At 41.3% G+C, this 16,464-nt stretch overlaps 1 protein-coding gene across 2 annotated transcripts in view; it reads right to left on the bottom strand.

The window, feature by feature from the left end:
* Btbd9 (BTB domain containing 9) overlaps positions 1-16,464 on the bottom strand; it is a 324,638-nt gene that overhangs the window by 45,276 nt on the left and 262,898 nt on the right. For both annotated transcript variants that reach the window (XM_048347832.1, XM_048347833.1), the window contains one exon: positions 15,137-15,244. In XM_048347832.1, the coding sequence (XP_048203789.1) occupies positions 15,137-15,244 (108 nt within the window). The remainder of the gene's footprint in view (positions 1-15,136; positions 15,245-16,464) is intronic.

Raw genomic sequence — 16,464 nt, 5'->3', positions numbered from 1 at the left:
TGGCTTCTTCCCACGCAAGGCTAGCACTCTGCCACCTGAGCCACAGTGCCCCTTCTGGCCATTTTCCATATATGTGGTGCTGGGGAATTGAACCAAGATCCTCATGTGTAGGAGGCAAGCACTCTTGCCACTAGGCCATATTCCCAGCCCCACCTGTGTGCATTTTTGAGCAACTAGCGTGTCCTTCCCATGGTGCAGACTGAGCCCAACCCCAGTCAAGCACACAGTAGATGCATAGTCAACTCCAGAACCACAGGGCTATTGCAGTTCTGGTTCCATATTCTTGGCAGTCACTGGGGCAGCCCAAGAAGCAAGCTGCAGCATTATCCACAGATGTTCATATGGGGGCCTGGAGGTGGTTCTCAGATTTCCTCTTCTGGTGCCATGGGCCTCTCTGCAAGTCTGAGTAGCCTATAAACACTTATCAGAATGCTTTCAAATGCCTAAAACAAAGAGGCAGGGAAACTAATAGTATGAAATACAGTAGTGAGTACAGATCCTTACGGTGTGCCCATAGAAAAGCCTGGATGAGGCAAAAAGGACAGGACTCACTTGAAGTGACAGTGTTGCACAAAACAGGGCCTCAGTGCCAGGGGTGGACACTCTGGAACTCTGTAGTTTACTGCTCGAGGGAGTACAAGTTGAATGCTCCTGTGTAGGAACAGAGTGCCCCAGTCAGGAGATGGTGTGGATGACACCAGGTGTTTTGCTGCTTCCACACTAACCACTTTTCAGTCCCTTTTACAAATGAAAAGAGACTAGTACTCAGTGATCCTAGTATACATTTCAGGTCCTCTCTGAAAATGCAATCCTGAGTTTTCCATCACATCCCTCTTTGCCTTTTTGCTTGCAATGACATTATCAAACTATATGACCTAAGTATTTCAAAAGGAGAACACTCGTCTGTGATATCACTGCACAACTTGGAAAGCCAAAGCCCAAATATTCCACATCCTGACACAGGTAAACAATAACACCCATATCAAATGAAGGGCAGACTACCTCTGCCTTGAAGGAAAGAGATTCATCTGAATTACCACTGTCTGCTAATATACATTATTATATATGTAATGGGGGAATCTCCATGTAAAGCTCCTAAATATGAATATCTCAAGAATTAAAAATCCTAATTTTATCCACATGATCTAAGTAAACCTCTAAGACTACATAATTGGGCTAGAAATCAAATACCAGAAAGACAAGTGGGAAATGTGGGTACCAATAGTACGAGTACTCTAGAGGTTTCAATAGCAAATGGGCTGTTTGTTGGCATTTGATTAAAATCCTGCTTCCACCTGGGTCAGTGCTTTGCCTGGGCAGAGCGGCTGCAGCTCCCCATGCAGAAAGTTGGACGCTGTTTCAGTGGAAGGCACAGAGGGAGGAAGCACACAATAGCTCCCAAGTCCCCAGTCCCTGAGATGGTGTCCAGACTCGGGTCTGGGAATCAAAGGGCTGCAAGGGCACAGCTGTGCCAGGCGGATGGGAAGCACTTTCCATAAGCAATGCTGCAAATGTGGGTCTGGCAGCCTGGTCACCGAGCGCACGCTCCACGCCGCATCCCCGTGCTCAGCAGCCAAACTTCAGAAAGGCACAACTGGCCTGCTATTTCAGTTCTAACAGATTGCCCTTCCATGATTGGAATGAAATGTTAAGCCCACACAGGCAGCAAACAATCAATTAACTTCATTTTGCTGCTTAGGTGATACTTGGGAAGGATCAGATGAGAGGACAGACTTTCTTGGTACATATGTTCTTTCATACCAGAATCCAAGAAGTCTGGTCTTCTCCTTTATTCCTAACTTCACTGGTGTCCATACACAGAGGGATCAATCTGTCATTCTGATGAACAGATACAATGTTTGTGGCATTTTTTGAAACTACATTTTGTGTTTTGTTTTGTTTTTGTTGCCAATCCTGGGGCATGGACTCAGGGCCTGAGCACTTTCCCTGGCTTCTTTTTGCTCAAGACTAGCACTCAACCTCTTGAGCCACAACGCCACTTCCGGCTTTTTTCTATATATGTGGTGCTGAGGAATTGAACCCAGAGCTTCATGTATACGAGGCGACCACTTTACCACTAGGCCATATTACCAGCTTTCAAACTACATTTTAAATACCGGACTAGTTCATCAATTCCATACCTTATTGCCACCATTGACTGAGATACCGATTTTAGCGAGTGAGATATACTAAGGGCAAGGCAAGCAAGGTGCAGCTCTGTGACCAGTAAATGGCAGTGGTCAATGATCATGGAAAAACCAGGGCTCCTATCATCACGGTGCCTCCTAAGAGCTCTCTGATATCACAAACTCAACATTCACTGAATAGAAGCAAATGGTTACCAAGAGGCCTACAGAAACAAAGGAATGAACAGACAGTGTAAGTCCTTCCTCAGAAAAGGAAAAAAAAAACAGTCTGATGAGACAACAATCTTAGTTTATTACTCAAAAACCATGGAATCCTATGCTGTCCTAAGCGTCAAGGAAAAGTAAAAAGTTAATTTTAAATAGAGGAGGTAGGGCTACAATGCAATAGCTTTTGTCTGCTTTCATTTTAACTGTATTTTCTGATGATTAAAAAAAAATCAGAGCATGCAATGTGCATGTCCAATCCCGAAAGCATGAGACTCAAGGGGTGAGAAGCAAACAGCACAACACTCAGTCTCTGGAAGGGCACGGAGTCACCCACAGCGAGTTCCCTTCACACTTAAGATGTAATCTCTTCTAGGAAATTTAAAACAATAACTTGAGACTTGGCAGTTTTATCATCCAAGCTATTGGGCTAGCTTTAAGATATCAATCCCTTGAGGAAAAGCACAGCCAGGAGACAGCTGAAATGAGTTTAGGAATGTATATAGTCTTTTTATTATAAATGGCTACTTTGGAGCCATTTTATTTGACTCAGACTTTTCTAAGGCAAGATTAACCAGTATACATTTTGGACAATCTTGGGAAGCAACTTGTCAATCCATCTTGTGACAAAAAGATGGCTCTGAAATTTCATCATACCCATGAGTAGGGAAGAAGCACCCATATTTTGGCTATCTCGAAAAGCCAAGTAGAATCCTCCTGTTTTCTAGCCCAAGTGGAAAATTACAGCTTACTTTATGTAGCATTACACAGTTTATATAAACCCCAAGTGTTCATTACAGAGTATTACCACACTTCTCTTATCATAGAGTGGGCAGCCGGATCAGCTACACAACAGTGCAGCAAAACACCACCCATTTACCATGCATCAGATCCTACGGCTGAGGTGGCTGCTTCCAACAAATGGTAACCAAAGGTCGACTGGCCGAGTGTGCAGACTGTGATCCTGCCATCTCTGGGGTAACCTGAGCTCACAGGCGTGTTTGAACCTCCATCCAGCAGGCTGAAGGAAATGCAGTGATCTTTATCTAGTCAGCTGAAGCCCACTTGTCTATGTAGTATGTGCTTCCAGACTTAACATGCTGCTGCTTTATCCTCATTAATTCAGCCCAAGATGTGGCCTAGCTGTGCACATCAAAATTCACATATTTCTTTAAGTATTTGTGGACCAATATCTCTCAGTCTTCATGGGCCCAGAGCCTGCTGGGATAGTTTGACCAATGGCACATAGAGGAAGGGCATGCCCAACAATGGTGCCTGACCTAAAGCAATAGCTTCAAGTAAGTCTGCCAAGTTAATGAATGAATAAATATCAGATTACTGAGCTAACACAGGCCTGCCTGTGCCCTACGGCCTAGCATTCCAACAGGGCAACAATTCAATATTGGTTGTATCATATCTTACTGAAGGAAATGGCAAAAGAAGAAAACAGTATCTGGAAATATCAGTTGTTCGATTCCCAAACATGAAAGGCTTAGAATGTGTTCTCATCTCCTTAGAAATGTATAAAAAGTAATATTAATCTAAGAATACCATGTAACCACAATGTGAAAGTTTAAATTTGAAAATTAGACTAAAAATCCAAAAATGAGTTTGTTATTATAGATCCCATGTTTTACTAGAGACTTTTGATTATCACTTAAGGTTATCCTAGTTCTCTGTCTTCACAGGGCAAAATAATCAAATCTCTGGGCAATGGGACTTAGGTCAGTCTGCAAGAAGCACTTGAGAATACTCACCGACTAGGCTACAAAGCATTCAGTGGTACAGGAAAGACTTGAACTTTGGAGCCCTGTTAGTTTAAAACCTCCCCATCAGATTAGCCAAAGTTTGGATTTTTACTTCAGTTAGGGGGAAAAAATGACTGCAGAAGATTCCAAAATGTGGAACACACAAATAAGCTCCCAGAAACCTCTCCTTCATCATACCCTAGAGAAAGGACCAACACATTCAATGCTTCAGTAGTCAGAACTGCTGAGACCCACAGAGAACTCAGTAGCTCCCTAGAGAATTAGGAAGGAAAGAAGAACAATACAAACAAGTCACTCTCATCTCATAGAGCAAAACTAACATGTGTCATCTTTTCCCGAGCCTCCACCCATCCAGTATTTACACTAGGGCTCAGAGACCCACAGAGGGGGAAAGTAAGTGATACCATCCAGCTTTCTCAGCTCTCCGGGACAAACATGCAATGCTGTGTGGAGGGAGGAGGAAGAACAAGACAGCCAGTCATCAGGTGGAGGTTGCTAAGCCCCATCACCAGGATGGCAAACATTCTTTTGCTCTGTTTAGGTGTGTTATGTGGGCTTTGTTCTGCTGTCTCGATCTGGATAAAGAGGCAAAAATGAATGAGCAGAAAGTACTTCCCTCCTTCCCTTCCCAGCAGCTGGTAAATGTGTACAATTCCAGATGGTCACCACCCTGGAACTACACTTTAAAACTTTGTAAGGAATGTTTATTACTGATACTCAGGACATAATTTACAACACCGTGGTGGAATTCACTTACATTCCATTTCAAGAGATTGTGAAAAGAAAATGTCAACAGTGGGGAAAATATGCTTTATGGATCTTGGCTTAAAACAAAGGGAAAAACATACATGCAGTCTTTTTTGGTGGAAGAAAACAGTCTTAACAAATGGCCTAATGAACAGTGTAATGATTTTTCTTAAGTAGCACTAGGAAAGCAAAGAGAAGAAAAACAGAGACTAATATGTTCTGTAGCTGAGATAATGAACCCCTAGATAATCTAGATTTGACCACTGGTGTAAGGACTGTACTCTTAAAACCCATTTCAAAGTATGAATTATGATATACTAATAGGCTAGACAAATTAATATTCTGTGGTCACAGAGTATGAACTCGTAAAAATATAGGTGGATTTCTTGGTAATCTATAGCCTTTGCCTCTAGAAGGCAAGTCTATTTCTGATTTGTTCCTCTATGTGACTTTAAAGTTCACAGGTCCTGTGGGTGGGAAATCACCAATTTTCCAGGCTATGCAATGGGTACTTTGTTCAGCTGTTTGTTTTTGAACCAGAATCTAACAACTTTCTGGTACTGAGGGAGGGGGAAAGTTGCTGTAAAAAGGGCTAATGGGGCTAGCTCACACATGTCATCCTAGCTCAGGAGGCTGAGATCTGAGGATCATGGTTCCAAGCCACTCCAGGGAGGAAAGTTTATGAGACCCTATCTCCAATAAACTACCAAAAAAAGGCAGAACTTGAGCTGTGGCTCAAGTGGCAGAACACTAGCCTTGAGCAAAAGAAGCTCAGGGACAGCATCTAGGCTCTGACTCAGGCCCCAGGACTGGCACAAAAAGCAGGGGTGGATTAATGGAAAGTAGGAAAGGAAGAGATAGCTGAAGCTGAGACCAAGACAAAGAAGAGAGCTCCTTCAGATCTAAGAGTTCATTCCACATGCACACTGCACTCTAATTCATAGGAACATAACCTGCCATTTTCTTTTTTACCATGGGAAGAAAAGATGAGGTATCTCTGTCCTCTTGACTCTGGGATAGGGGCAAGCTCATGCTCATCAATGCATGGTTACCAGAACAGAAGTTGCTTATTAGAATGCAGAGGCTGGCTGCTCACTTCTGGCTACAATTTGACCACTGCAAGAGTTATGATCCAAACTATAATGCCTTTCCATCCTATGTCTTTGCTCACTGGACAGCATGTGGATTTGCTTTCCTGTCATGAAGATGCCTGTGCTGATCATATTTAAAATGCATGTCTATGATGACAGTTACTACTCAGTTTCTGGTGTCCAGTCTGTTTTGTGTCTTTAAGGGTAAGCTCTGTATCTGCACTGCCTATCAGCAATGGACACCTTGGTGACGCAAGGCTGGGTCATGGTAAGTATGCCAACCAAATGCTAATAGCATGGTAATAGGCAGGACCCACGCAGCCATCCCAAGACCAAGGCAGGTAGGAGGAACCTGAGGACCCCACAGCCAGGTCTATTCTGGGATCAGACTCCACCCTGAGCAATTCTCAGTCTCTCTCCAGAGTTTGTCAGTTTCTTTCTTTCTCAGTTTCTCTTCCTCTCCCCCCCCACCCTTTTTCCTCTTTTTCTCCCCTACCTTTTACTCTGAAACTTCAGAAAAAAACATACTAACCTTACAAACATGAGATTTTAAATCAAACCCATTTCTGATATGAAAGGGACATAGTTGGCAAAGAGTTCTTTCTTTCTTTTTTTTTTTTTTGGCCAGTCCTGGGCCTTGGACTCAGGGCCTGAGCACTGTCCCTGGCTTCTTCCCGCTCAAGGCTAGCACTCTGCCACCTGAGCCACAGCGCCCCTTCTGGCCGTTTTCCATGTATGTGGTGCTGGGGAATCGAACCGAGAGCTTCATGTGTAGGAGGCAAGTGCTCTTGCCACTAGGCCATATTCCCAGCCCTGGCAAAGAGTTCTAAAAGCACTTGGCCTCTCTAGGAAGAAAAAACCTTATTCTCCCAAGAGTGGTTAAAAATAAAGGTAATGGACTTTAGGCCAATAACCAACCTCAATTGATAAAGTGTTACTGGGGGATCCGAGTCATTAACTTGAGGGGCAAGAAAAGATGTTGTGACCAGAGAAACCTGAACCTCTGGCAAAGACTGAATGACAATCTGTGGAGTAATGCTGTAAATGAATCAAGGATGACAGGTCAATAATAGATGAATAAAGAAGAGTTGGAAAGACACATTTACAGTGTGCAAAGACTACATCATGTGGGACAACTCTTATTCTCCCTGACAAACCCATCCTTGCTCCTCAGGACAATATCCAGACTGGATGCGTGGATTTCCTGACTGACCTCCACGAGGACAACAGGATCTCTACACAGTAACTGGACACATGAAAGTGGCTTGTGTGTGTGATGGGAGACAGTGATGACTCCCATGCATCCACTCATTTATACAAGTACACATGGTCCCTACCTCCTACAAGCATGAGGCCCTTGCTAGGCTACAACAGATAGAAGGAGAGTGGGGAAAAGAGACCAGATCTCTGCTCTCTTGGAACTCATGGGTGGGAAGAACCATAGTAACTTGATAATCATGCAGAGAAGAGGATAATGGGGATTAATTGGAGAAAGGGCTGGGGCAGGGGAGCAAGCTTCGGACAGAGGACACCACGGCAAGTACAAAGGCTCTGTTGGGACACAGCATGACATAGGGTTCACAGAAAGAGCAGGGAGACTGGGTGTGGGTGAGTGTGGTGAGGCAGGAGCAATTGTGCAAGGCATCTGAGTCATGTGAAGAATTCTAGTCCTGATCCAGAACACAGGTGGGCAGGGCTGAAAAGTCCAATGCAGCAAGAGTTAGGGAGAGAACGTGGTGGGGGGGTGAGGGGGGAGAATGGCAGTTAGAAGAGGGGTGTGGAGGGGGAGAGAATGATGGAACTTGGATTACTGTGATCTTGAGTTACTTTTGTCATTTGGAATGTGACATTAAAATACAATTTATTTCTATAATACAATAAAAACTTTTCTAACCACGTACATACAAATCACTGAGGAAGTTTTATTGAGGAATGCTCCTTTTTTTTTTAAGGCATAAGAAAAAAATGATTACCCTCACAGAATAACGTGGCTTGCAGATTCTCCCTCCTCATCAGCTAAGAAGGCATCATTTCTTTCCAGCTCCTGCATCAGTCAAGTGTTCCGGGAAGGGAGGAACCTCCTGGAGGATCCACTGAAACCTCAACTTAGATGCTTCACATACTTAGACAAAAAAAAGTCCCTTTTCCACACCTTCCAGTGTGTGGGTAAATTTTTACACAAAAGCTTTCTGCAGTACAAATGCTAAGTCCCTTCTGAAGGTCCAGATACAAATGACTGACTTTTATTGATGTTCTACTCCAAAATATTCTATTTGAGGCATCTCTTTTTTCTTCTTTTTTATTCTTTCTTCTTCTTCTTTTCTTTTTTGTTGTTGGTTGTAGGACTTGACAGGGCCTGGGCACTATTCCTGAGCTCTTTTATTCAAGGCTATAGGACTCTTCCACTTTGATCCACAGCCCCACTTTCGGTTTTTGAGTAGTTAACTGGAGATAAGAGTCTCACAGGGTCTTTTCTAACAGGGCTGGCTTCGAACCACAATTCGCAGATCTCAACCTCCTTAGCAGCTAGGATTACAGGCATAAGCCACCAGCTCATGGCTTATTTGAGGCATTTCTTAGCCTTATAAAACAGAGTTTGATTAACAGGTTTCTCCAAGTCTGGTCCAGCATGTAGGTATCTTCTGTACGGCAAGCTTATACTTCATCATTAACACCAGGATATGCCTCCTATGGGAATGGTGGGGGTGGGGGTGGGGTATGCTTCACTGTTATTTTTCTTCTTTTTCTTTTCTTTTTTGCTATTCTTACAGGGACATGTTTCTTTACTGCTCAAGTTATAAAAGTCTTGACAAAATTAACATCAGTGTTTGCCCTTTGAAAAAGTACAGGAAAGAACAAGACCAGCTTTTTCATTATTGTCAAATGCTGTGTAGAAAAATGGAAATAAGTATGAAGAAAGAACAACAAAATCTTCACTGAACAGTTTTAAAATGACAATTACACAACCACGGCCCATTAATTGGCTCACACTTGTGGAAGGAACAAGTAAACACACTCCTCCAGCTCTGCAGGAATGAGAAATCTGAGGACAGTAGAAACTCAGGAGCAACAGTGACATTTCAATGTGGGATCTACATGACAGTCCAGAGGGCCAGTCCCTTCCTAGAAGCTCCACGCTGACACTGACTACAAGCTTCTTGTCCTTTATGTACAACCCCAAATCACATGGCCAGCAATGACCCCTGGAACCAGCCCAAGGTTTTTGCATTGTTGAGTGTCCAGCTAACAGATAAAATAGGTAGAAAGATCGCTTTTTCAACATCATCACCAACAATGGGAAAGAAGATGTAGAAAATTGCAGGCAAAGTAAATTGACTAGGTTTAAATGTGCCATTTTTCAATCTTGGTTCACTCTGGAAGAGTTTACTGAAGCTGTATGTCTTCACCTTTAATTTATCCTGCTATTCTCAGCCTCAGCAGCTCTTAGAAGAAACATGATTTGTCTTTCGAAGATTCCTGGTAAATAAATAGCAGCTACAGAAAGAGACCTGAGGCCAGAACACAGCCCTTCCCCAGGTCTAAGTTACAGAAAACTCAACAGGGAGGAAACAAGAGTTCTCAGATGTGGATATAACCATGCTGAAGACCAGAAAATAGACAGCGGGCCCCACCCAGGCCATATAGGACACAGAGACTGAGAGTGCTTCCCAGGGAAGACACAGAGAAACCTCTGAAAATCACTATCCTGTATATCCTGGTTGCTCCACTCGTCTGCCCCAACCTTCCCTGCAGGCCAGACCCTGGGAGAAGGCAGGCTCAGATGGAAATGGTTTTTGAAGCCCTAGAGAAAGGCAGAGGGAGGAAGCGCTGGAGATCAGGCTTTAAGTGTCCTCCAGGAGAAGCATGAGGAGAATGAGGTTCAAGTGTCATTTAAAGGGAAGCACAACTTGTGCTGGGGGTAAGTGGTGTCAAGGTCCTGAAGAGCTGCTGGGATTCCGCCATGTACAGCACTTATTTAATTTTGTTGATTTACTGCTGGCAGTGTATAAATACACCACTCTCCCAGCTTATGTTACTTAATTAATGGCAAGGACAAACATCTACAAAACCTTTATGTCTGTAGCAAAAAAAAAAACCAAAAACACTCATGCCCTTCTTCTGGATTTTAAAAGAAACACATGTAAATTTATCAAAAATGTAGAAAATTAGGAAAAAAATGTTCACAATCCAACTACACAATCATTATTAACAATCTGACATTTCCCTTTGGTTCTCCTCTAAACTTCTATTATTTCCCCTCTAATTTTGGTGGTACTCTTTATAATTTTGTGCTCTGTTTTGAAAGAAAAAATATATTATGTATTTTCTTCAGTGATTTCAAACTGCTTGAAAATTCATTTATTTATTCAGTGCTCTGAGAGGAAACCCAGTACCTTGTGCATTCCAGGCCAACACTCTACCAGCTAAGCCACATGCCCAGCCTACAGCATTAAAAAGAAAATTATTTTTAGTGGTATTGGGGTTGAGCTTAGGGCCTTATTCTTGCCAGGCAAGGATTCTACCACTGAGCCATATTTTCAACGTCATTTAAAATGAACTCTTACATTGGAGAAAATATTTTCAGAAGGGAATCTGGGTGGCGAATTTGGCAGACAGAAAATTTGTGAGAAAACTGGAAGCTAAAATCTAGAAAGACTAGATAGTTCTAGATTATAACCAGCTATTTACATTTGCCAAGATGTTTTCTAAGGCTCCAGGCCTGGAGATGCTGGCTGAGGTCCCTAACTTCAAGCAGAGCTGTTATTCAATGGGACTGTGATCTAGTGAAAAAATGGTTAAACGAATGAGGTCAGTTTATAAGGACGTATACCTGGCAAGGAGCAAGACAGCTATATAACAGGACAGAGAGTCAGGAAGGAAGAAAGAAGGCTATAGAGGATTATGGACAATGAATTCTTTCATTATTATCTTTAAATTTTTTTAAATTGTTATTATAAAGGTGATGTACAGAGGGGTTACAGTTTTATCAGTCAGGTAATGAGTACATTTCTTTTTGGACAATGTCACCACTTCCCTTGCTGTCTCCAAGTATTATTATCTTTAAGTAATTATACAAAGGGATTTCAACTAAACATGTTAATATATGAGTATAATGCTTCTTTTTTTTTTTTTTTTTGGCCAGTCCTGGGCCTTGAACTCAGGGCCTGAGCACTGTCTCTGGCTTCCTTTTGCTCAAGGCTAGCACTCTGCCACTTGAGCCACAGCGCCACTTCTGGCCGTTTTCTGTATATGTGGTGCTGGGGAATTGAACCCAGGGCCTCATGTATACGAGGCAAGCTCTCTTGCCACTAGGCCATATCCCCAGCCCCAGTATAATGCTTCTTTATCAGTGTTACAACTTCCATCATTTTCTCTCCATCTTCTAAAAAAAACTTTTATTTGAAATTCAGTTTAATAAATCCTATCAATTTTAGCAAGTAGAAATTAACTTTGTAATAAACTCAGTAATGTACATTTAAGTAGACTTTGTATTGAAGACATAGGTGTTTGAGTTCCATATGCTCTGATTATACTAAAATACTCTAGAAAGAAGATAGTCTTTCTACTTTAATTAAAAATGATGGTTTTGGTTTCTTGAATACTTTTACTATTTTTAAGGAGTTCTACAAAGGAGCTACCATTTACCAAAGAAGTTTATGAACATAGTGCATCTTGATCAATGTCAACCCTTTCAACGTTCTCATCTGCCACTCCAACCCACCCCTTCTCTTGCTTTTTGTTTCTGTCAGTCGTGGGGCTTGAACTCTGGGCCTGGGCACTGTCCCTGAGTTCTTCAGCTCAAGGATAGTATTCCATCACTTGAGCCACAGTGCCACGTCCAGTTTTCTGGTGGTTAATTGGAGATAAGAGTCTCATGGTCCTTCCTGCCCAGGCTGGTTTTGAATGCAATGCTCAGATCTCAGCCTCCTGAGTAGCTAGGATTACAGGCATGAGCCACCAATGCCTGACTTTCCTCACTTTTCTTAAAATTTAGGCTATGTATGCAGGCAAGAATTCATTGTATATACACCACAGAACTAAGAAATAAAAGAAGGGGTGAGTCCAAAGGGAGTGAATACGGTGAAGTGATGACACAGATCAAGATGCACTGTACATATAAACTGCTTTGTTAAATGGCAAAAAAATTTAATACATTCCCTCTCTATCTATCTATCCCAACCCCACATTGAATATTATGGCTTTATTTGCCCATCATTCCTCTCTCCTTTCATCTTCCCCTTTCCCCATTAGGAACTACCCACCTCAAAGAAAACATGTTTGTTTCAGTTTCCTGGTATTCATTTTGTTAAAAGTGTCAGTTAATTATTCAAGTAAGTTTTAACACTGAAATCCACTGCTGCATGCATATGGCATACTCAGTTTGATATTGTGTGTGTATGTGTGTACATATGTATATATATGGCCCTGTATATGTTTACATACATGTTATAATTTATGTTTAAATTCCACATATGAGAGAAAATACACCCCTTTGTCTCTCTGAGTCTGACTTACTTCACTTAACATAATTTTTTCCAAGTCCATCCATTTCCCTGAAAATGACATATTATTGTTCCTGATATATGAATAAAATTCCATTGTATGTATATGTGTGTGTATGTACATTGTGTGATATATATCACATTTTCTCGATACACTTATGCTCAACAACTGATGCTAAGTAAGCCCATATCATAGTGTTTTGGGAGAATTCACTGTGGGCATATTTATCTCTCCCTTCCTGGGAGTCACTGATGTACCATTAAAGAACTACAAAGGAAATGCATTCATAAAGTGTTGTAAACTGGAAAGGAAGACATTAGCAAGTCAATGATTTTGATGATTTTTCTAAAAAAAAATGTTACAAGATAAAATATCCTCCATTCATAAACTGAACCGAACACAGAGTTCTATATTGCAGCAAGCTGAACTGTATGTTTGAGAAAATGACCCATAGCCAGTCATATCATTGCAAACTTTAAGACCACCAAGGATGAAAAGAAGATCCTCAAAGTTTCTAAGGAGAAATAAAAATTTCTCTAAGAAATAGGAGTATGACTGATGTCATATCTTTGTTTCTTTCTTTCTTGTATTACGTTATTGTTGTTTTAGAGGTGATATACAGTGGAGTTACCTTTACATATGTCAGGTACTGAGTACATTTCTTTCCTTTTGCTTAGTATCATTGTTCCTATTCTCTCTCATTCCCTCCTTCTCATTCCTGCCCAGTTGCTTGGTTTACTTTCATCAATGTCCAGTGTAGCTGTGGGCTTCACAGCTATACAGGTTCACTTGTTTTCCACTAACTCTGTGCCCTCTCCCCATGACGTTAGATTTTTTATCAGCAATATTAGATGCTAGATGGCAATAAGTCCAAGGTTCTGAAAGGACTGAATTCTCTACTCAATCTATGATTCAGATATAGAAGAACTGTGAAGATCTGCTGCTCATATATCTTTTCTGAAAAAAAAAACCTACATATTTACTCTGTAATGGTTACACACAATCTTAACTAAAATGTTCCAATTCAAAAAGATCCAAACAAGCCATATGTGCCTTCAGACTCACCAAAGAGTCAAAATGAAATACAGCTCCAGGGCAGCATCAGTATTTCTTCCTCGTATCAGCTTACTCAACTGTTTGGCCCACAGGGACTATTCAGATAAGTAAGACTCAACATGGGCAGTGTGGAGACACTGGTATAAGTTCACACTCCAGAGAGAGACCAATATCCCTTGTGATCATTCCATAAGCATAGAGCCCAGAATCAAAAGGGACATGGCCAGTTACAAAACATCATTAGACTCAGGGATGCCCAGAGCTACGGTTTCCAACCAGATACTTAAAAGTCCTTCCCATGACAGACATAATTTATGGGCCAGGGATCATAAGCAATCAATGTTGTTTAATAACAACTGACATTACACATCTAGCATGTATCTAGGGGTGTAGATCAAGAAAAAGGATCTAGACCCAAGGTCAATACCTCATTGAAAGGATTTTGTTAAACCCTTGGCAAACTCTACAGAAAAGAAAACATAATCCAATACATTCTATAGCTACCCTAGATAGGAAAGAAAAGAGAAAACTTTATGATCACAGCTGCAGAGAAAGTGCAGGATGCAATCTGCTCAAAATTAACCAGAAACTTCTGTAACAGGAAAAAGAGGCAATTAGTAACTTCAAGAAAACAAAAACTGTCTAATAAAAAGCTATTTAACATGTGGAATAATCCTAAGCATTTGTAAGAAAACCTAATTTGATGTGAACATGGTACAATTCTTCCTAGAAGGTACATATTCACTGGCACAGAACATTCACTGAAGCCCAACCAATTACTAGATAATTTGTGAAAAATGTTTATATAACCAGAATATCATAATGCCTTCTTAGTCATTGGTTTGTTAGTTATGTGTTCCTTTATTCAGATCTTTTTTTTTTTAAATTCAGGATCATTTTATGGTTAAAACACAGAATCATAACTCAGTGGTAAAAGGATAAAGAAATTTCAGCCATTTGGCTCTACTTTGTATCCCAGATAATCTTGTTCTACATAAAAACAACCCAAACTCTTTTATGTATTGTGATGCTCCGTTGGTCAGAGCCTCAGAATCCTTCCTCCTACCTGTTGCTGTAACCAGGTAAGTTCTTACAAAGCCCCCATGCCAGATGCATTAAATGCTTATGTTGTGCATGAAGAGCCTAATATATAAGCTTTCTTTAGTTTAGGCAACAGTAGAGCCAAACACTGAGATACATTTTTAGCTAGCCCTGAGAATGAGGGTGGAAAGTAAGACAGAGCCCTAGAATAAAAGTACTGAAATACCAAGAGCTCCAGCAAAATTCTCTAAGGAAGAAAATAATCCTAAAGAAATAGTGTGGGATGCAGGCAGGGACTGAGACTGGACTTACAAAGAAAAGTATCTGTCTTTTTCCCTATTTCGACATATTAAGTCATTTTCAAGTCATAAGATAAAGCCTGTATAGTTATATTAAGTAGATTTTTATGATAAAGTGTCTAGTAGTCCTAAACAAAATAAAGAATCACTAAAATATGTTTTTAACCTGTAAATAAAAACATAATTTAATGGTTCCATGAATCTTCTCTGGAATGTCCGAAGCCACAGGAAATACTATCTTTGTGACTAGGATGAAATCCAGGAAGGGCACAACTTACTTGCATGAGATTTTTGTTCTGTCAGCCACCATGGTCCACTGCTGCTGGTTGGTAGAAACCTCAACATAGTAGCTGTAGCTTCGATCATCACAGTCCCAAAGCAATAACCTGAAGAAAGAGAAGACCAGGCTGAAATAAAGGTTCTGTCACAAGGCTACTGGCACAGGAGGCAATCAGTGTCTACTTTATCCAACACCCCAGCCTCCACCTCCTTCCCTGCCCCCCCCCCCCATTCTAGAACTGGAGAAAGATGGTGAATCCCAACAACCATATGAAAGGAAAACAGCTGGAGTCCATCTGTAGCTTCTCTCTTTAGGAGTCTATTCACAAATCAGTTCTTCAGAATGCCTTAGGAGGGAGTGTATCCTTCTTCCATTTCTCAACTGTAGTCCTCAGGGTTGACCAAGGGTAACATCTGGCAGACCACACACACTGATGAGTCTGTGCATACCTTTGTGGCCTTTGTTTATCACAGTGTAAGTTCCTTCTCATTTTTATCAGTGTTTTGGCATGACTTTAGTCAGATTACTTGATTTAGACAGCACTTGTGGGAGCCTGGTCCTAGGACTACTACTATCACACCCAAGGTGTGTAGATGCAAATGTGTTTTATATAAAAAAGGCATGGTATACAACCTACGTACTTTAAGGCTGTGTGCCCTGTCCCTGCTTTGAGACAGGGTCTTCCTATGTAGTTCAAGTAAGTGGGAACTCAATCCTCTTGCCTCAGTCTCCCAAGTGGTGGGATGTGAGCCATTACATCTGGCTTGCCATATTCTTTAATAGAAAGACAATGCTACATAATAGTTGTATTTTTTAGGGAATAAAGACAAGAAAGTGTTTGCTATAGACAATTTTTTGAAAGGAATTAAAACGTTTTAAAATATACTCATTAGTAAAACCCTTCTTTTTTGTTGGTACTGAGGTTTGAATTCAGGGCTTGAGCATGCTAGACAGGTGCTCTACTGCTTAAGCCAGCCCTTCCTTTACTCTGGTCATTTTTGAGATAGGTTCTTGCTTTTGGCCAAGATCAGCCTGGACTATGTATGATGCTCCTACTTGGGCTTCCTGTTGCAGTTGAAATGGCAGGTACATTCCATAGTGCCCAACTTTCTCCTGTTGAGATGGGGTTTCAGAAAATGTTTTTGGTGCTGATCCTGGGGCTTGAACTTAGGGCTTAGGAACTGTCTTTGAGCTTTTCTGCTCAAGGGCACTCTACCACTTGAGCTACAGATCCATTTTTGGTGGTTAACTGAGATACAGAATTTCCTGCCCTAGGGCTCTAGAGTGTGATCCTTGTATCTCAGCCTCTTTAGTAGATAGGGTTAC

The sequence above is a fragment of the Perognathus longimembris genome, chromosome 6 (genome assembly GCF_023159225.1).
Source record: "Perognathus longimembris pacificus isolate PPM17 chromosome 6, ASM2315922v1, whole genome shotgun sequence".
Classification (NCBI taxonomy): Eukaryota; Metazoa; Chordata; class Mammalia; order Rodentia; family Heteromyidae; genus Perognathus; species Perognathus longimembris.
The sequence above is the reverse complement of the archived record's forward strand: the minus strand, read 5'-3'. Positions and strand labels throughout refer to the sequence as shown.